Source organism: Culex quinquefasciatus, chromosome 3, assembly GCF_015732765.1.
Source record: "Culex quinquefasciatus strain JHB chromosome 3, VPISU_Cqui_1.0_pri_paternal, whole genome shotgun sequence".
Taxonomy (NCBI): Eukaryota; Metazoa; Arthropoda; class Insecta; order Diptera; family Culicidae; genus Culex; species Culex quinquefasciatus.
This window is the reverse complement of record NC_051863.1, coordinates 119,094,939-119,116,919: the sequence shown is the minus strand read 5'-3', so window position 1 is coordinate 119,116,919 and position 21,981 is coordinate 119,094,939. Positions and strand designations below refer to the sequence as shown.

General features: G+C 43.2%; 2 protein-coding genes across 2 annotated transcripts in view; both read left to right on the top strand.

Moving 5' to 3' along the window:
- Positions 1 to 21,981, top strand: part of LOC6044693 — a 324,907-nt gene that overhangs the window by 178,103 nt on the left and 124,823 nt on the right.
- LOC119768583 lies at positions 19,356 to 21,735 on the top strand. The gene is made up of 3 exons (XM_038258627.1): positions 19,356 to 19,562; positions 19,622 to 21,609; positions 21,669 to 21,735. Exon 2 carries the CDS (start codon positions 19,709 to 19,711, stop codon positions 21,563 to 21,565), a length of 1,857 nt encoding a protein of 618 aa, XP_038114555.1. The 5' UTR covers positions 19,356 to 19,562; positions 19,622 to 19,708; the 3' UTR covers positions 21,566 to 21,609; positions 21,669 to 21,735.

Sequence of the window (21,981 nt, the reverse complement as noted above, 5' to 3'; positions counted from 1 at the left end):
GAGGGGCGGTACGACCCCTTTCAGTTTTCAACATGCGAAAAAAGAGGTGTTTTTCAATCATTTGCAGCCTGAAACGGTGATGAGATAGAAATTTGATGACAAAGGGACTTTTATGTAAAATTAGACGCCCGATTTGATGGCGTACTCCGAATTTCGAAAAAAACGTATTTTTCATCGAAAAAAACACTAAAAAAGTTTTAAAAATTCTCCCATTTTCCGTTACTCGACTGTAAAAATTTTTGGAGCATGTCATTTTATGGGAAATTTAATGTACTTTTCGAATCTACATTGACCCAGAAGGGTCATTTTTTCATTTAGAACAAAATTTTTCAATTTAAAATTTCGTGTTTTTTTCTAACTTTGCAGGGTTATTTTTTGAAGTGTAACAATGTTCTACAAAGTTGTAGAGCAGACAATTACAAAAATTTTGATATGTAGACATAAGGGGTTTGCTTATAAACATCACGAGTTATCGCGATTTTACGAAAAAAAGTTTTGAAGAAGTTGGTCGTCATCGATCATGGCCATTCATGGTCACCCGCGACAGACACGGACGACGAAACAAAGAGAAACGCAAAAAGTAACTTTTTCAAAACTTTTTTTCGTAAAATCGCGATAACTCATGATGTTTATAAGCAAACTCCTTATGTCTACATATCAAAATTTTTGTAATTGTCTGCTCTACAACTTTGTAGAACATTGTTACACTCTAAAAAATAACTCTGCAATGTTAGAAAAAACACGAAATTTTAAAATGAAAAATTTTGTTCTAAATGAAAAAATGACCCTTCTGGGTCAATGTAGATTCGAAAAGTACATTAAATTTCCCATAAAATGACATGTTCCAAAAATTTTTACAGTCGAGTAACGGAAAATGGGAGAATTTTTAAAACTTTTTAAGTGTTTTTTTGATGAAAAATACGTTTTTTCGAAATTCTGAGTACGCCATCAAATCGGGCGTCTAATTTTACATAGAAGTCCTTTTGACATCAAATTTCTATCTCATCACCGTTTCAGGCTGCAAATTATTGAAAAACACCTCTTTTTTCGCATGTTCAAAACTGGAAGGGGTCGTACCGCCCCTCCGTCAAGAGATATCAAAAAACAGACCTCGGATTCGTGATCAGGGACAAAAGTTACCCCTTAGGACAAAGTTTCACGCAAATCGAAGAGGGGTCGGGGCAACTTTTCCCGATTTCGTGTGAGTTGGTAGAGAATTACCCAACATTCATGCCACTATAAAAAAATGGAAGAATATCAATAAATTCATCGTCATTTAATCGTCCTTTAACGTTCTATGATCCCTTGAAAATGAAAATAGTCTTCATTTGATTGAATTTGCACGAGCAAACGTTATAGAACATTTTTTGAATACCGTTAAATGGGGGACTTTGGTAAGATTTCGATTTATATTTAAAAAAAAAGATTCGAATGCTAGGACTTCTCTCAAGTTTTTTTTTTATTTTTGAAACATGTACTGTTACTTGTTAGTAACACTAGGGGAGGGGGGGTGGTTATGGGAAGGGGAAGGGGCAAAAAAAAATAAAAAAGTATAAAAATTTAAATTACACCATATTCTTTTTTTAAGTCACCTTTTTTTTTAAACGATTCTCGATTTACGCAACTCATGACTTTAAATGAGAATGTCCATGACTTAAATTGAGAATATGACTTAAATTAAGAATCTCTGGGATTTCGTCACTTGTCGGAACAAGCAAGAGGTTGACGGATTTTGACCCCGAGACATACCGCATAGCTTCAGTGAGTATAGTAGACTACTTTGCCGAGCTTTTGGGATGTCCTGGGTCATCCAAAGACTACCTGGAGTTAAGATCTGTGAGTCTATCGCCTAAACAAGAACTTTCTGGAACATCCCAACATACCAGCAATGTAGTCTACCATATTCACTGAAGCTATGCGGGTATGTCCTGGGGTCAAATATCCTCAACCATTTGCTCGTTACGGCGGTAGACCTACAGATCTTAACTCCAGCAAGTCCTTGGATGACCCAGAACAATCCAACACATCAGCAAAGTGATCGACCTTACACCTTACACACACCAATACTTTGTTCTAGAAATCAGGAGGAAATCATCGTGAAAACTTACTCCTTACTCAAGTTGGTCCTAATAACATCTCAGAAAAAAAAAATATATAAGCCATCTTAAAACCATTTATTTTTAACTTCGTTACTTTTTTCCAAGTATGTTTTATTTATTTATTTATTCCTCAACAGGCACTTTTGCTATTTATTAAGTTAAAATTTGTTGAACTGGAGCAGTTTTATTACATGTTTTTTTTTTTTTTTTTTGCTAAATCTATACTTCACAGTCGAAATTTATTCCAAATTCAAATTCTTTTGATTTCTTTGTCCAACTTTAATATGGAACCGCTATATATTTCTACGAACCCACTAGCACCGAAGCATGACACGTGTTTAGCTCAAACTCTTTTTTTCATAAGGGAAAAAGAAAGTGAAATTGATCACGCATTCACAAACGCACACGTGTTAATGTGTTTTCCCCCTCAAAGTGGGTGGGTGGCTGATCATCACCGCATCTCAAAGATGTCGCCCCCCCCCCCCCTCTTTCACGTGTAAACTTGGACCCACGTGGTGAAAATAGGCAGAAAACGTGAGATAAACTGGAGCATGTCTACAAGCTGAAACGCAGTGGAAAATGCGTTCATTGAGGTGGGGTTGGAAAATGTTGCATAAGCGGGAAGTAGGTGGTTGGTTTTTTTTCGCTGCTCTCCAAGATGATGAGATTAAATTACAACTTGGCAAGCGGCAGTAATTAATGATACCCACGTTCCGGCCAGTCAACCAACCAAACGCGGTGGAAGTGTGAGATAATGGGTTTGTTTGGCCCGTTATTACTCTCGCTCTCTTTCCGTGTGAAATGTGCAGCCGATCGGATCGATGACTGCCGGGCGGCGGTCATCCGCGGGGATGATGAGATTTATAGGCGTTGCGGTTGATGGCACCGCTTACATCAGTTTGAGCGATAGTTTTGTCGGTGAGATAATCGCAATCGCGACTTCCGATAAGATCGTGTTGATGGGGTCATTTAACTTTTACAGCAGTTATAAGCATGTTTTTAAAAGGGATAAATGTTAAATTTTCAAGTCATCAATTCTAATACTCTTGGAAAACTTTTATTTTTACCCTCAACCAACAAAAAACTGAAAGTGCCACCAATTTCGTTCCATTTTCTCAAATAGTGCGGGCCACGCGCAAACCGTATTTGACAATCCATTAAAGTTTCATATCCAATTACAACCGTTTCATTAACCGAAAACCACACCAAAGAGCCAACAGCCATGTTCCCAGTTCTTCCCGGTCCCTTGCCTCGGGAAAGCCACAAGTTTGTGTTGTTCATGTGACGAAAAGGCGACGAAACCTCGTCCTTGGCTTTTTGGTTCTATGCACAGTTAAAAATTAAATTTGAAATTAAAAAATAAATTTAAAAATTATTCAAAAAAAGATTGTTAGATTTTTTTAAAAAAAAACATCAATTATTATTTTTTAAAGAATTTTTCAACTGTCTCTATTTCATTATGTCTCAAAATAAGTGGTTGAGCGTAAATTGAGATGCCATCACTCATCTTCAATTTTCACGTTCACGTGGGCCAAGCCAAAAGTGTCCTCGCCCGCTGCTTAAAGTGGCCTTCTGCTGCGGTGTTTTCAAGCACCTTTTTTGTGTGTGACGATGCCAAAAGTGGCCAGCTGGAAGAGTGAACCTATTTCGTGAGGTGCGGGAAGGGAATTTTCCGGAATGGTTTTTTTTCTACACTGGTAAAGTCACTTGATCTTCACGGAAGAGACTGATGGACCGCCGGACCGGGGTTCTTTAATTGACAAAGTAGGTAATTTTTTAATGAACTTGGCCGAAACAATCTGGTTCCGGGGTAGGACGGCGGAGAACGTTAAGGGTCCATCTCGTGTAGGGCGCGGTGAACTTTTTTAATTGCCTGCGGTGGAAGCACTTTGGTTTCAGAGAGTGAGAAAAAACGTGCTTCAAATTATGCCGATGTGGGGTGGTTTTTGAAGGGATTTAACTCAATTAATCATTTGATCACAGCTTCTGTGGTGTTGCGAGAGAATGTGCAGCTCTTTTGAGCACGACACCGGTGAGATGTTGGTGTAATAGCACGCTAAAAGCTGCAAAATTTTATTAATTAAATGCGCAATGTTTAACAAATTCATCTTACATTGGTCTGCTTCTCAAGTGTTTGCAACTGATTCGACACCCTGTACCTGTACCAGCACGCGAAGCCTGTGATAATAGTTTTTAAGTTTAGTTTGCATGTTCATTTAGTATTAAGTTTTAACTAGCTAGTATTCTTAATAATTTGCATGTACTAACTCACGTTAGATAACCTCCAAATCGACGGCAACTAATGCCAATGTTTCCGCGGACTTCGTCGCCTGCTGTAAGTATACATTTTGGATATATTCACGGATACTGTTTTTGCGATGCCGTACTTACAATTCAACAATAAATTCAGAGCAGTCTAAACTATCTACGAGCCTAATAAACTTATAAAAAAAAACCAACCACCTTGTTTCACGTACGAATTCTGTTTTAATTTTCCCTACTCACGGTCTGGCTTTGCCGAACCTGTAGCGGACGTACGTCCGACCTGTCAGCGCGCAGTTCTTTCCACGATCGTCGCGGCGCTCGTGCAGTCGTACGCGGCGCTTGATGTGGGACGGCGTTATCGTCCGCAACATTCCCCGACCCGTGAGGTACTTCCGGGATCACCGGATCTGCCTCACTCTTCTCGACATCTAGTCTCGCCAGCTTCGCGATCGGCCGTCGCAGCATTCCCGTTGAAGTCTGTACTACAGCCTGACGAACTCGACCGTCGCGGCTAACGACCACTTCCGCTACACGTCCCCGGATCCAGCCATTCCGCACGGTGTCTTCCACGATGATCACTATATCACCAGCTCGGATGGGATCCACTTCCTCGTGCCATTTGGTCCGCCGCGTCAGGTCCGGCATGTACTCCCGAACCCATCTGCGCCAAAACAGGTCGATCATTACCCGCATCAGATTCCATTGGTTACGGCAAGCATCCTTGGAGTCGGCCAACGTTTTCGGCGTCTGCACCACGCCGCTCGTGCTCAGTAGCAGGAAATGGTTTGGTGTTAGCGCTTCCTGATGTTCAGCTTCCAGCGGGATCCACGTCAGCGGCCGGGAATTCACGATGCTTTCAGCTTCTGCCACCAGCGTCGCCAGCGTCTCTTCATTGGGCAGCCTCGCTGTGTTCATTGCTGCCAGCGCTGTTTTCACCGAACGCACGAGTCTCTCCCACGCGCCTCCCATGTGAGGGGAGGCAGGCGGGTTGAACACCCACTTCGTGGTTGCGTTGGTGAAGGTTTCGGCGAGCTTCTCCTCGACGACTTTCATCTCCTTCTGCAACTCGTTGCTGGATCCGACGAAGTTCGTGCCACAGTCGCTGTAGATCTCCACAGGTGCGCCTCTTCTGGCGATCAACCGTCGAAAGGACATCTTGCACGATTCGGCGGAGAGCGAGTGGACGACCTCCAGGTGCACGGCCCGCGTAGTCAGACATGTAAACAGCGCCACCCATCTCTTAGCGGTGGTGCGGTTCACCCGCACAGCAACAGGTCCGAAGTAATCGACTCCCACGTACGAAAAAGGGCGCTCGAACGCCTTCAGCCTGGCAGCAGGTAGTGGAGCCATCCGCGGGACAACCGGAACCTTCGCTTTCAACTGGCATAGCAGGCAGTCGTTCTTCGCTTTGCGGGCAGCCGTCCGCAAATTTGGCACGTGAAATCGTTGTCTCAGCTCGTTTACCACCGTTTCGCAGTTTCCGTGCAGATACTTCCGGTGGTACCAGTCGATCAACAACTTCGTCGCCGTGTGGTCCTTTGGCATGATGATGGGGTACCGAGTGTCGAACGGCACAAAATCGGCTGCAACAATTCTGCTCTCCATGCGCACCACGCCGGCGTCATCCATAAATGGCGATAACTTTCGAATTTTGCTCGTAGATTCTAGATTGAACCGCTTTTCCGGATCAGCACGTGCTGCGGCGAGTGTTGCGACCTCGTCTGGAAACGCATCGCTTTGCACCCAGCGCCAGATCGTGTTCTCCGCTGCCGCTAATTCTTCCTGTCGCAATGGTCCGCTCAGTAGCTGCTCCTTCTTCAGCTTGCGTCGTAGGTTCTCAGCAAACCGATGCACACGAGCGAGCGTGCGCAAGAGACGAACCCACTGCGAGAAGCGATCCCATTCGACGTTGTGCGTGGCAACGGCTTCCCGGTGCACTAGGCAGGCTCGCAGCTCCTCGGCCGGTTCTTGCAGGCTTGGCGTGATGTCCACCGGCCATTGGTCTTCTGGGTGGTAGAGAAACCATGGGCCTTTGAACCATCTACTGTCGGGAGAAAGACAGAAGCTTTTCCCCATTTCGTGGCGTCGTCCGCCACATTCTCCTTCGAGGGAATCCAGCGCCACTGATGCGGCATCGTCTTGGACATGATTTCACCGACCCGGCATGCCACGAACTGGCGATAGTTGCGATGATCCGAGTTGATCCATGCGAGCACAGTCTTGGAGTCGCACCAGAAGATGGTCTTGTCGATCCGTAGGAGTGTCCGAAGATAATCGTGTTCATCAGCCGTACGCCAATCACCGCGGCCATCAACTCCAATCTGGGTATGGAGAGGGCCTTGAGGGGTGCCACTTTGGATTTCCCACCGACCAGCGCCACCTCGATACCGTCCTCGAACTCCGCTCGGAAGTACGCCACGCAGGAGAAGGCATCCTCGCTTGCGTCCACGAAAATGTGCAACTGCAGCGTCTTGATGTCCTTGACCGAGCGCCGTGGAAAGTAGCAGCGCGGAATTCGGATCTGTTCCAGAAACTTAAACTGGTCGGTCCACTGCGTCCAACGCACGCACATCTTGTCTGGAATCCGTTGGTCCCATTGCGTTTTCGCTCTCCACAGGGCTTGGATCAAGATCTTACCGCGCACGGTGAAGTGAGCCAAGAATCCCAGCGGATCGAACGTGCTCATAACCGTACTCAACGATTGTCGCTTCGTCGGGTGCCCACCGTGCATGTCCAGAGCGGAGGAGAACGTAAACACATCCTGATGTTGCTTCCAATACAGGCCGAGCACGCGCTCCGTTGTGCTTCCCTTGTCCAGCTGAAGATTCTTCTCCGAGGCCGAATCGTTATCCCCGACCCGTGCGAGAACCGCTTCGGAGTTGGACAACCAGTTCCGCAGGTGGAACCCGCCCAAGGAGTAGACGTGTTTGACCTCCACAGCTAATTTCACCGCTTCCTCTTCGTTGTCCGCGCTGTCGAGATAGTCGTCCACATAGTGTTTACGCTGGATGGCTTCGGCGGCGGCTGGGAACTTCTCGGCGTGCTCTGCGGCGTTTAGGTTCTTGACGAACTGTGCGGAACAGGGTGAGCACGTCGAACCAAATGTGGCTACATCCATCAAGAAGATGTCCGGTTCCAGCGAGGGTTCTCGCGCCAAAGCAGTCGCTGCGCGTGGCGATCTTCCTTCCGGATCTGCACCTGGTGGAACATCTCCTTGATATCGGCACACAGGCCGATCTGCCGCTCCCGGAAGCCAAAAAGGACTGCCGGCAGGGTGGTTAGAAGATCCGGACCCTTCAGGAGCATGGTGTTTAACGATATCCCGTCGACCTTGGCAGCGGCGTCGCAAAAGATACGCACCTTCGATGGCTTCTTTGGGTTGAGCGCGACTCCGAGAGGGAGATACCATACGCGCCGCGGGTCAGCTTCCTTAAGTTCGTCTTCCGTGGCCTTGTGGATGTACCCCTTTTCTTGGTACTCGTTCATTTGACGCAGCACGCTCTCGCCGATCACCGGGTCGCTTCGAATGCGCCGCTCGAGGCACTGAAGTCTCCGTACGGCCATCCCGTAGCTGTCCGGGAACTCGAAGTGGTCGAACTTCCAGAGGAGACCCGTCTCGAAACGCTGTCCAACTCGAGCTGTGGTCTCTTGCAGGATTCGGTTCGCGCGCTGCACTTCTTCTGACTCCGGACACGGCACCGCAGAGATTCCCAGGCTCTCGATGGAAAAGAAACGTGCCACGAGATCGTGTAGAGGGTCTTCAATGTGACATTCGCAGATGTTGAAGGTGCGGACAAGCTTTTCTGGTCGGTCCGGATTTGTTCCGTAGATCGTCCATCCCAAACGAGTCTTCGCAGCGACCGGCTCACCCGGTTTCCCTTCTCGGATCCGTAAAGTCGCCGTGACATGCACGTTGTCGTTGCCGATCAAAATGCACGGCGTAGCCCGGTCGTAGTCGTCCACCGGAAGTCCTTTCAGGTACGGGTGGGCTTCTACTAGCGTAGAATACCGTAAGCTCTGCCTCGGTAGATCCAGCTTGCTGACCGTTCGTACATCGGAAATCGTGTGCTTCGCACCGCTTCTTCCACCAGAAATCTGCAACGTGACCCTCTGTGATTCTGCTTCCGTCCTCTTCATATTCGCCGTCCACTGTAGACACAGCGGAAGATGTTCGCCTTCGACTCCCAGCTGCTTGACTACTTCCTCTTCAATCAGCGTACTCTCGGACCCGTCGTCCAAGAAGGCGTACACTTGAACGGAGCGATTGTTGGCGTGCAGCGTCACTGGCAGGACTCGGAACAGTGTGGTCTTTCCTGAGAAGTGGTGATTGGTGGCCACCTTGGACCCGGAAGCCTGTTCTCCTTCCTTATTCTGCTTGGCATCCTTTCTTTCCGGCTTTGAGTGCAGAAGAGGGTGGTGTTTCAGCTGGCATCCATTTTCCTCACATCGCTTGCTCAGCTTGCAGGGCCGCCGGCCGTGAGCACCGAGACAGCAGCGACAGAGTTCGTGCTGTTCGATGACTTTCCAGCGATCGTCGACACTCTTCTTGGCGAACTCCGGACAATCCTTAACCCGATGCTTCGGGTCTTTGCAGACTAGGCAGGCTGGGCCCCCGGAGTTGTTTTGCTTGACCTCGACTTTCTTCGCTGGAGTTTTCGGCGAGGAACACTTTTCCGCGGCATGTGCTCCGCAGAAGTGTTTCTCCTTACCGCCTTTCTCCTGCCTATCACGGTGTTCCGAAGGTTTCGGTACATTGTACGGCGTGACATCCGTCGCGGCCCGGACCAGGGTGTTCATGTATTGAGCGAAAGTGAGCACGTTTACGACCGCAAAGCGGTTTTGTAAAGTGACCAGTCCAGCTTCATGTTGTCCGGCAACTTTTCCACCATCTCGAACAGCAGCGTGGGATTGTTCAGATGAGCATCCTGTCCCGTATCCTCCAAGTGATCGCTCAAGCTCTGCACCACCATTCCGAACGCGATAAGAGTTTCTAGTCGGTTCGGTTTCGGTCCAGGAGTCGACCGAAGTTTCTGCAACAGCGTCTGGATCAATAGTTCCGGGCGGCCGTACAGAGTCTCGAGTGTGGCGAGGACATGTGGAACGGATGCCGGAAGTCGAAGGCGGCCTACCACCATCTCCCGCGCATGTCCTTCTAGACAGTCCTGCAGCCGCGCTAAGTTCTCTGCATCGGAGTAGCCGCAAGTCTGGGTTGAGTTGTTGTAGCAGCTGACGAAAAGTGGCCAATCCTCGGGATTACCGCTGAACTTGGGCAACCCTCTCGGCATTACATGCCTTGCGGCCAGCTGTTGCGGCGTAGGCCCCAATACTGGCGGAATTGGTTGTTGCTCCTGTTCAGGTTGGTATTCTGGCGCGTTGTCTGGCGGCGCGGGCTCCGGATTCCTCTGCGGATTTGGCGGCACTGGCTCCGGATCCCTCTGTGGGTTTGGCGGCACCGGTGCTGGTTCGGGTGCTGGTGTTGGCCCAGTAGGGCGAATCCTTGGCACTGGCGGACGTGGAAACGGGAACGGCGGTCGTGGTTGGAAACCCGGCGGAAACGGACCTTGCGGACGCGGGAACGGGCCTTGCGGACGCGGGAATGGGCCTTGCGGACGCGGGAACGGCCCAGGTGGGCGTGGCGTTGGTCCTGGCGGCTGCGGCCTTGGTGCCGGGGGAACAGGCGGCGGTGGATACGGAGGCAGCGATTCCGGCCTGGGCGTCGGGTTCACTCCTGGCGATCCTGTCGTCGTTCCATTGTTCCCATTTGCCTTTAAACCGCTCGCGTTGTTTACTTGGTAGCTGCTGACACTCCCGTAGACCATTCCAGATTGACTTTGACGGACCGTCAGGGTCTTTTGGTACACCAGGGAATTGGAAAACGGAAAGGGCGTTGAGTTAGTCAGGTGAGCAGAACCTGCCAAAGCGCCACCGTGGCTTGAGCCAGCTTGTTGCCAGTTGGTGTACCCGGGGTTATCATACGGGTCTACCTCGTAAATGGTTCCCAAAGTGCTCGACGTTCTGTCGATCATTCCACCCAATCCCACTTCGAGTGTTGACTGATCCAGCGAAATGCCTTGGAGAGCCCGTCCCAGGACGTCTTGCCCGGCTGATTCGTCGTATTGACCAGCAGTGTTATTGTTCGCACCTTGCTCGGTCAGCGTTGACGTTCGAGCGGCAAACTGTTGCTGCTTTTGCCACTGTTCCACTTTGCTTTTGCTGCTTTGCTCCGACCCGACGCTACGATCATCCGCGACCTCATCGTCCAGCTCTTCCTCCCGTGCCCGAAAGGTTTCCTCTAAGATGGTTTGTTCGATCTCCAGTTTGGCGCGATCGATTTCCGCCTCCTGCTGCAACTTCTCCTGCTCATGCCGAATCTGCTGCTCTCGACGTGCCTGCTCCAGATGCTTTTCCATGAGGAGCTTTTGGGCCTCGAGTTTCTCCAGACGTAGGCGAGCCCTCCGCGCCCGTGCGTCGGAGGTGGATGACGTTCCAGAGCTGGCCTTAGAGGATGGCTTCTTCCCTTTGGGAACGGTAAACGAAGGGTTTTGGCAGCGAGGACAGGTGAATGAGCGCTCCGCGACAGGAACTGTCTCGTCGACGCCGGCGCAGCAAGTGTGCCACCAGGTTAGGCAGTGGGCACAGTTCACCATGTCCGTGGTGTCCGGCCAGAAGCAGGCCTGGCAGTGAAATCCCCACTCTGCGGTCGGTACATGGGCCATATCGACATCAATCTTTTAGATTATGTTGCGAGAGAATGTGCAGCTCTTTTGAGCACGACACCGGTGAGATGTTGGTGTAATAGCACGCTAAAAGCTGCAAAATTTTATTAATTAAATGCGCAATGTTTAACAAATTCATCTTACATTGGTCTGCTTCTCAAGTGTTTGCAACTGATTCGACACCCTGTACCTGTACCAGCACGCGAAGCCTGTGATAATAGTTTTTAAGTTTAGTTTGCATGTTCATTTAGTATTAAGTTTTAACTAGCTAGTATTCTTAATAATTTGCATGTACTAACTCACGTTAGATAACCTCCAAATCGACGGCAACTAATGCCAATGTTTCCGCGGACTTCGTCGCCTGCTGTAAGTATACATTTTGGATATATTCACGGATACTGTTTTTGCGATGCCGTACTTACAATTCAACAATAAATTCAGAGCACTAATAAAATTATAAAAAAAAACCAACCACCTTGTTTCACGTACGAATTCTGTTTTAATTTTCCCTACTCACGGTCTGGCTTTGCCGAACCTGTAGCGGACGTACGTCCGACCTGTCAGCGCGCAGTTCTTTCCACGATCGTCGCGGCGCTCGTGCAGTCGTACGCGGCGCTTGATGTGGGACGGCGTTATCGTCCGCAACATGTGGTTTGATGTTTTAAACTTTATGTGTGTTATTGAAATTATTCAATATATATAACAGATTTTTTTTTAAGTTTTGTTCAAGACAAAAATATGATTAATAGAATATTAGTTGAGTAATCCTCTAGAAATTTTGTATTTTTAGAATATGAGTGATATACGCCCTTAGATAAACAAAACCAATTTTGCATCACTGCACAGTAGTTCAGGTTGCAAAACTGAGTGGAAAATTGATTTTACGAAATAATGTGAAGTTTTGAAGCTTTGGTGCCTTCACAAGAAATGTTGCATATGAGAAAGGGCCATTATTAGCTTGATTGAAATAGAGTGGATCACGATTAAGCTGTTTGTTAGGATAGCTCGAGATGGTCGATTTTTCATAACATGTTTTTTCGATTTCTTTTAGATCTGAGCAATTCTCTACGAAATCGGACTTTTTTCTTCAATTTTAATTTTTGTATTTTTTAATCCGACTGAAACTTTTTTGGTGCCTTCGGTATGCCCAAAGAAGCCATTTTGCATCATTAGTTTGTCCATATAATTTTCCATACAAATTTGGCAGCTGTCCATACAAAAATGATGTATGAATATTCAAAAATCTGTATCTTTTGAAGGAATTTTTTGATCGATTTGGTGTCTTCGGCAAAGTTGTAGGTATGGATACGGACTACACTGGAAAAAAATGATACACGGTAAAAAAAAATTTGGTGATTTTTTTATTTAATTTTTTATCACTAAAATTTGATTTGCAAAAAAACACTATTTTAATTTTTTTTATTTTTTGATATGTTTTAGAGGACATAAAATGCCAACTTTTCAGAAATTTCCAGGTTGTGCAAAAAATCATTGTCCGAGTTATGAATTTTTTAATCAATACTGATTTTTTCAAAAAATGGAAATATTGGTCGCAAAATTTTTTCAACTTCATTTTTCGATGTAAAATCAAATTTGCAATCAAAAAGTACTTTAGTAAAATTTTTATAAAGTGCACCGTTTTCAAGTTAAATCCATATTTAGGTGACTTTTTTGAAAATTGTGGCAGTTTTTCATTTTTTTAAATTAGTGCACATGTTTGCACACTTTTGGAAAAATATTTTTGAAAAGCTGAGAAAATTCTCTATATTTTGCTTCTTCGGACTTTGTTGATACGACCTTTTGTTGCTGAGATATTGCAATGCAAAGGTTTAAAAACAGGAAAATTAATGTTTTCTAAGTCTCACCCAAACAGCCCACCATTTTTTAATGTCGATATCTCAGAAACTAATGGTCCGATTTTCAATGTAAATATATGAAACATTTGTGAAATTTTCCGATCTTTTCGAAAACATTATTTTCAAAATTTTCAAATCAAGACGAACATTTCAAAAGGGCCAAACATTCAATATTACGCCCTTTTAAAATGTTAGTTTTGATTTGAAAATTTTGAAAATAATGTTTTCGAAAAGATCGGAAAATTTCACAAATGTTTCATATATTTACATTGAAAATCGGACCATTAGTTGCTGAGATATCGACATTAAAAAATGGTGGGCTGTTTGGGTGAGACTTAGAAAACATCAATTTTCCTGTTTTTAAACCTTTGCATTGCAATATCTAAGCAACTAAAGGTCGTATCAACAAAGTCCGAAGAAGCAAAATATAGAAAATTTTCTCAGCTTTTCAAAAATATTTTTCAAAAAGTGTGCAAACATGTGCACTAATTTAAAAAAATGAAAAACTGCCACAATTTTCAAAAAAGTCACCTAAATATGGATTTAACTTGAAAACGGTGCACTTTATAAAAATTTTACTAAAGTACTTTTTGATTGCAAATTTGATTTTACATCGAAAAATGAAGTTGAAAAATTTTGCGACCAATATTTCGATTTTTGAAAAATCAGTATTGATTAAAAATTCATAACTCGACAATGATTTTGCCCATTCTGAAATTTCTGAAAAGTTGGCATTTTATGTCCTCTAAAACATATCAAAAATTAAAAAAATAAAAATAGTGTTTTTGCAAATCAAATTTTAGTGATAAAAGTTAAATAAAAATCACCAAATTTTTTTTACCGTGTATCATTTTTTTCCAGTGTAGTCCGTATCCATACCTACAACTTTGCCAAAGACACCAAATCGATCAAAAAATTCCTTCAAATGATACAGATTTTTGAATTTTCATACATCATTTTTGTATGGACAGCTGCCAAATTTGTATGGAAAATTATATGGCCAAACTAATGATGCAAAATGGCTTCTTTGGGCATACCGAAGGCACCAAAAAAGTTTCAGTCGGATTAAAAAATACAAAAAAAATCGAATGACCGAAATCCTAGAGAAAGGCTCATCTTTAAAAAACTCCCCAAAATTTGGGAGCGATTGGTTGCGTCTTCACTTGGCGCATTGCATTTCAATTTTGTATAGAAATTAGTATGGAAAATCCTTCATTTTTTAAATTTGGATTTTTATCATTTTTATTGTCCACTTAATTTTTTAAACCAACACAAAAACGTTAAAATTCTATAATTAAGAATATGTTGATAAATGGGTAATTCTCCGCCAACTCACACAGCAGTTGCACCGACCCCTCTTCGATTTGCGTGAAACTTTGTCCTAAGGGGAAACATTTGTCCCTTATCACAAATCCGAGGTGCGTTTTTTGATATCTCGTGACGGAGGGGCGGTACGACCCCTTCCATTTTTGAACATGCGAAAAAAGAGGTGTTTTTCAATCATTTGCAGCCTGAAACGGTGATGATATAGAAATTTGGTGTCAAAGGGACTTTTATGTAAAATTAGACGCCCGATTTGATGGTGTACTCAAAATTCCGAAAAAACGTATTTTTCATCGAAAAAACACTAAAAAAGTTTTAAAAATTCTTCCATTTTCCGTTACTCGACTGTAAAAAAAATTGGAACATGTCATTTTATGGGAAATTTAATGTACTTTTCGAATCTACATTGACCCAGAAGGGTCACTTTGCAGGGTTATTTTTTAGAGTGTAACAATGTTCTACAAAGTTGTAGAGCAGACAATTACAAAAATGTTGATATATAAACATAAGGGGTTTGCTTATCAACATCACGAGTTATCGTGATTTTACGAATTTTTTTTTGAAAAAGTTTCTTTTTGCGTTTCCCTTTGTTTCGTCGTCCGTGTCTGTCGCGGGTGACCATGAACGGCCATGATCGATGACGACCAACTTTTTCAAAACTTTTTTTCGTAAAATCGCGATAACTCGTGATGTTTACAAGCAAACCCCATATGTCTATATATCAAAATTTTTGTAATTGTCTGCTCTACAACTTTGTAGAACATTGTTACACTCTAAAAAATAACCCTGCAAAGTTAGGAAAAACACGAAATTTTAAAATGAAAAAATTTGTTCTAAATGAAAAAATGACCCTTCTTGGTCAATGTAGATTCGAAAAGTACATTAAATTTACCATAAAATGACATGTTCCAAAAAATTTTACAGTCGAGTAACGGAAAATGGGAGAATTTTTAAAACTTTTTTAGTGTTTTTTTCAATGAAAAAATACGTTTTTTCGGAATTCTGAGTACGCCATCAAATCGGGCGTCTAATTTTACATAAAAGTCCCTTTGACACAAAATTTCTATCTCATCACCGTTTCAGGCTACAAATTATTGAAAAACACCTCTTTTTTCGCATGTTCAAAAATGGAAGGGGTCGTACCGCTCCTCCGTCACGAGATATCAAAAAACGGACCTCGGATTCGTGATCAGGGACAAAAGTTACCTCGTAGGACAAAGTTTCACGCAAATCGAAGAAGGGTCGGGGCAACTTTTCCCGATTTCGTGTGAGTTGGTAGAGAATGACCCATTTAGAACAAAATTTTTCATTTTAAAATTACGTGTTTTTTTCTAACTTTGCAGGGTTACATTTTAGAGTGTAACAATGTTTTACAAAGTTGTAGAGCAGACAAAAAAATGATGTATAGACATAAGGGGTTTGCATGTATTCTTCACGAGTTATCAGAATTTTACAAAAAAGTTTTTGAAAAAGTTATAATTTTGACAATTTTTGACCAGTTTTTCGAAGTTTCATCGCCTAAAACTCAATCGTGTGGTTTTGAAAGTATTTTTTTTCGGAATGTTCAGCTTATTTTGCATTAGAATAACCCCTTGGACGATTGTTGTGGCTTGTGCACTGCTTGTATGTGGGGATTTTTCGAAAAAAAAAAAACAAAACAAACAAACAAACCGGATACACTCATTCACCACAAAAAAATTTTTTTTGAAAAAAAATTCTGATTCTCGCAATGCACGAGTCACAACAATTGTCCAAGGGGTCATTCTATGAAAAACATATTTTGAATACTGAAAAATTATAGATTTTATTTAATATTGCAAAACGAATCAAATCAGATGAATATCAATTTTTCGTAGAATTTTAACATCACTGTATCTTAAAAAACATCAGTCCGATCAGCGGAATAAAAAACATGAAATGTGTAGGAGATTGCAAACATATTTTATGGAGGTGTGCTTTTAATGAAAATAATGTTTTTTTTAAATTGAAATAAAAATTAACACAAAAAACAACGTGAAATGCCTTTTGCTTGAAAAGGTACACATAATTACAAAACAACAATAATCAATTTCAAATTCAAATTTGTTTTTGCAGCTGAATATTATTTATAAGTTTTTCAATGTTTTATTATTTATCCAAAAACTATTTTAAATTTTTTGAAATTATATCGTGATATTATACCTGTTCAGAGATATTTACGGAGGAAACGGAATGAATTGCAATTATTTCAAAATCACCAAATAAAATGCCAACGTTCTCATAAAAATACTTTAATTTAAAAAAAAATTATTATATTTTTGTGAGCTTTATCATTTTTTTAAATTTTTTTTATTATTTTCGGCCTTCATCAAAAATATTGTTTAATTACCGTTTGAATTTTTGTTTAAAGAGTACAAAATTACGAAATGAAATTCAATGACTGATATAAAGTTGACTGTCAAGTTGAAAAAGCAAAACGGTTGTTGGTTTGGAATCTGAGATCATTTCATTTGGGCTTTTGCAACAAATCTCTCAGATGGTTGCAAGTATTGTTCTTCTTTTATGTCCTTTGATTTTTATCGATGTTTATAGTAAAAAGTGGTAATAAAATTGGAATTTAATACACATTTCTATTTTTTTTGTAAATAGCCAATTTTTATGTGATGATTATAAATTTCAGGTGCCATGAAACTGATGTTTAGTGTTGCGAAATAAAATATAATTTTGAAAATGCATAAAAAAAATATCTCTAATCTAAATGTTATGTTTTTCTACAGCACTGAATTTTACCGACGTCTAATAAAGCTTTTTTTCTCTTCTTTTATTCCAGGTAAACAACAAGTTAACTGATACTGAAAGCCACAAATGGATCTAAGTGATAAATAAGTTCAACTTCATTTCTTTTGAAGGTCAAAAGATTAAGTTGAGAATCATAAAGTGTAGCAGCAAATAAGTTGAAAAATCAAGTGTCAAATGTCAAAAAAGACCTCATGTAAACTTTTTTTTGAGGGGCTTCGACCTCACAAGTTTTTTTCCAACACTCCTCCGAATCCCTCAAGAGGGACAAAACTTCACCCGTTCAGTTCGTACACATTTCAGCCTGCCCAGTAGGTCCCATCACGACGATTAGGACCAACCAGCCCCGGCTTGGGGCGTTGTTACAAGGGGTCGTAAGACTTTGATGTGCCAGCCTATCTCTTTGGCAGGCCCAAACTTTTTTGCTGGGCCTTTTCTGTTAAGCCGCGCGTCATCTAACGAAGGAAAAAAGGCTTGGCCTGATGTTACGTTTAGTGGAGTTTCGTTTTTTTTTCTAGGTTAGGGTACCGCGTCAGGTTTTGTAGATATACGCATGAAGGTCTAATTTTATGTGAAGAGAGAGAAGGTGCGGCAAAAACAGCTTAAATTTCGAAATTTGGATCCACTTCTACTCGAGTTGGCCTGACTTGAGGGCAGATAGTCCAGATAGTCGGATGGTCCAAGGGCGGCCAGTCTAGTCTAGTCAAGTCTAGCGCAATTAGTTCAACCAAGCGATCAAGCGTGAAAAGAAGATATTTGAGCTCGAGTCGGCTAAAGTGGTCATCTCGTTAAAAACCTTAAAGTTGGAAGACGAACGACGAGTTGTTTTTACGCTGCTCGAGAAATGGCTAGAAAAATCTACCATTTCCGAAGAGCGAGCATTACGACACACGACGACGGGACGTGTGAAACTCTTCAATCACCATAAAAACACATTAATCAACCCTCTGCTTCTTTTTTGGCTGGAAGAGCATTCCCAACATGTGTCACCTCTCAAAACCAAACATATCACAGCAAAAGTGTTGGGAAATTCTCGGATGTGAAACACGGAAAATTATTCAACTCTTGAAAACAGTTTGAAGTTCCATTATTTCAAATTATTAATTTTGCATTTTTTCCGTTTTTAGTATAAATATTTGAGCTTATTTTATTTATTTTTTTAATTTGACTTCTTATCCAAAAATTAACGGAAAATTGTAATTTCTTCCCGTTACCAAACACCGAAGAAAGTCAATAAAGCCGGGTTCCCATCTAGCAGAGAATGTTTGTACGTTTGTAACTTACGCTGTTCGCTGGAAGAACGCTTGAACGCACTTCCAAGTCGTGGAGTAAAAGTTTATTTTTAGTTCCATTAATTATCTTCACTTGCGCCGTTCCGCAGGCCAAACAGCCGCAAGCCGCGCCATCGACATTACAGCCGTTTGACAGTTTCAAGAAGAAACCCAGACGCGCGTCGTATTTTTGGAGCGGGAATTCCATCAAACCAACGTGGAGGGGAAGGGGGAAGAAGTCGTTCGTTCTCCCTGGTGACGAAACATAAACAACGTCAACGGGTTTGGAAAATTAAATTAAGGATTTTCTCCGGCGTGAAGCGGCGCGTGGACGACGACGATGTCGAAGAAGATTGGAGAGATTCTCCGATGGAAATGAGTTCAAGTCCAAAGCGGAAAAAAGGGAGAAAGGGGTTTTTTATTTTTTGTTGTCCTGTTTATTTTGATCTTTTTATCAGATCAGGGGTCCTAGAACTATCATTTAGCTATTTTGATTTTTTTTTGTAAATGAATTAATTGTATTCAGAAGAATTATCATAATAGTGGTACCTTAGTTTCAAAGCTTAGACTTCGTCCACTAAAAAAATATTATTATATTTCATCTGAGAATCGTGACAAATTCTGTGTTAAAAAAATGTGTAGTTTTACATCAGGAAGTGATGAAATTTTTATCAGTTTCTGTTGAAATTCACATTTTTAAACATGAGTGATTCTCTACGATTTCGATGATATGTCTTGGGTACTTAAAAGACAGCTCAGTACGTGAGGATGCAAAATATGGTTTAGGAGATCTGATTTAAAAAAAAATAGAACGTACGGAAAATCTGAACAAAAAATAAAAATAATACAGAAATTTAAAAATCAAGCTTAATTTTCAAAAAGGTCTAAAAAAGGTAATTTTCTTAATTTTATGATACATTGTTCGCCACGTGCTTCGAGATTTCAACCAATCAGAAAGTAGGCCGAAATAATGCACAAAGAAGGTCGTATGCTAGGTGTAAAATCCATAAAATACGGACAAAAAATGTTTTAGTTTCTCGGTCTTTGTTGCGACGTAGTCCGCCGTCAATTCAATCGCGACGCTGCAAGGTACCCCAGATGCCGATGGTCCGACGGACCCGAAGCTTCAGCTGTCACGCGATCGACGATCAGAAGCCGAGCGAAAGTAAACATAAAAAGTTTATTCACAAGTCGATCACTAGTTCTACGGTAGACATTGACCCACGTTCCAAATCGCCCCTACGGTGCACTAAAACTGTAAGAATTAAATTTATTGTACTAACCTTGAATTCATCTAATAAAACTACTTCCTACAGCTTGAAGCTGGCACTATCAAAACGCCTGCTGTCGAGACTTGGTGACTCCGAAACCTCTTTCCCATCGTAACATACTTCAAGAGTTTTATGTTGATTGAGGTTAGGGAATGTAGGAAGATCATGTCTACACGTGTGATGGAGTTCTGGACCCCAACCTATGCCACTCCGTTCACCCCACAACTCCAGAATGTTCAATCTAGAGAAACCCAACCTGGGTGCAGTAAACGGGCTCTTCTCAAGGAGCAGTTAAAAGCCATTGAGATGGAACAGCTACGGCGAGAGCGAGAAATCGAGTTGCAGCTGGGTGCCAAACAGCGCGAATTCGAAGAGGCCTTACGCCGGATCGACGAGAGGAGAAGAGAGCTACAAAAAGACACTGCCTTAAAGCTTCTCCAGCTCGAAGTTAACCGAGGCAATGCATCGAGGAGCGCAACATTCGTCTGCAACTCTACTTGCATCGGCCCACCGAAGCGTCGTCTATCATATTCAACATCTGCCAACCAAGAAGCGGGGCTATTTCCGCAACCCCGCAATGCTACAACATCCGCATACGAACCGCCGTCATCCCCTCAACTTCCCCCAGGAAATGGGCTCCGAGGACGAGCTGACGGTGCCAAGAATCAGTACCCCCGGAATGAGTTGCCCCTGTTCAAGAGCATCCTCCTAAACCCGTCTTTCGTCACCAGTGGTCACACTTCGTCGACCTTTCCTGGCCACTCAGATGTCGATAGAACGCTTCATCTCCGACGGCAACTATTGGTAACACAAGCAAAAGGGCTGCTCCCTCTGCCGTCGAGCGTACAGCACGTCTTCGAGACCCTGCGTACGTCATACAAAAGTTCCACGAGTTCGTGGTGGTACCGCCAACGATTCCTCCACACACACGATCTCAAGCAAATTCAACAGCAGACACTCACAAAGCTTGATATTCCGGCTCGATATATCATCTACCACCGCAACGAGATAAAACAAAGCAAAAACCAGTCGAGATCGTCGAGATCAAAGTGTGTAAACAAAACGACTACCAAAGCTTTTCAACTACGACCAACCAGCATGTGGCGCGTCTTCGAGGCTCTACCCGCGCCGCGCAACATTGAACGGACTCAACTTGTCAAGGCTGAACATCTCAACTCGTCAGCGATGACCGAGCGGCTGCGAAAACGCAACCGACTGAACACAGCGACTCCAATGAATGAACACCAGGTAACAAATCCCTTTCACCTAGATATGGATATCGTCGTCTTCGTTGATACCGGCCAAAGCCGGTTGGTAAGGGTCTCTTGCCATCGGAATCAGCTCAAACGCACGATCGTCGTTCGCTCTAACAACCAAAACAAGAACCAGCCCCTGCCCCTCCTGCCAACAGCCGATCAGCATGCCGGTGACAAAACGCATCAACAACGATGCACGATCCTCCTTGTCAGTCCTGCCGGCTCGGTTCGCTGCTACCTGTGCTGGATCTGTTGGATCAGCGCTGGAAATAGGTACTGGCGAATATGGTACTTCGTAAACTGTGGTGTTGGCGAGAAAACCGAACACCCGAGATCAGCTGTGCGGATTATTGCATCCTGTGCTCTGCTAGCGGCCAAACATCCCCTGAGTGATGACACGTACGAGCTGCTCCTCCGCTTCAAACATCTTGGACGAACTCTTCCTCTTCAAATACAAGACATGACGGGGACTTTCCGGAGATCAGCAAACTTGGCTGTTTTGGGCGTCTTGAAGGACTGTGAACCTGACGCTACAAGCCACCACTACGGTTCACGGGTGGGGGTATGTTGCGACGTAGTCCGCCGTCAATTCAATCGCGACGCTGCAAGGTACCCCAGATGCCGATGGTCCGACGGACCCGAAGCTTCAGCTGTCACGCGATCGACGATCAGAAGCCGAGCGAAAGTAAACATAAAAAGTTTATTCACAAGTCGATCACTAGTTCTACGGTAGACATTGACCCACGTTCCAAATCGCCCCTACGGTGCACTAAAACTGTAAGAATTAAATTTATTGTACTAACCTTGAATTCATCTAATAAAACTACTTCCTACAGCTTGAAGCTGGCACTATCAAAACGCCTGCTGTCGAGACTTGGTGACTCCGAAACCTCTTTCCCATCGTAACAGTCTTATAAAGCGATATCAAGAATATTTATCAAAAATGTTATTGAGGACCAGCATTAGCATTAAAAAACCAACTTATTTATGTAATATAAGCAAGGCTGCACTGCACTATGGGCCATCTCCATACAAACAGGCGGCCAAATTATTTTTTTGCTTTTTAAATGTTTTTTCATACAATTTTGGGTAATTGTATGGTATTGAAATGATATACGTCGATTTTTATGACTTTTCATGTGTTTCAAT

Excerpts from the sequence above, each read along its gene's own strand:
- LOC119768583 (XM_038258627.1), top strand. The coding sequence starts at position 19,709 with ATGTTGATTGAGGTTAGGGAATGTAGGAAGATCATGTCTACACGTGTG.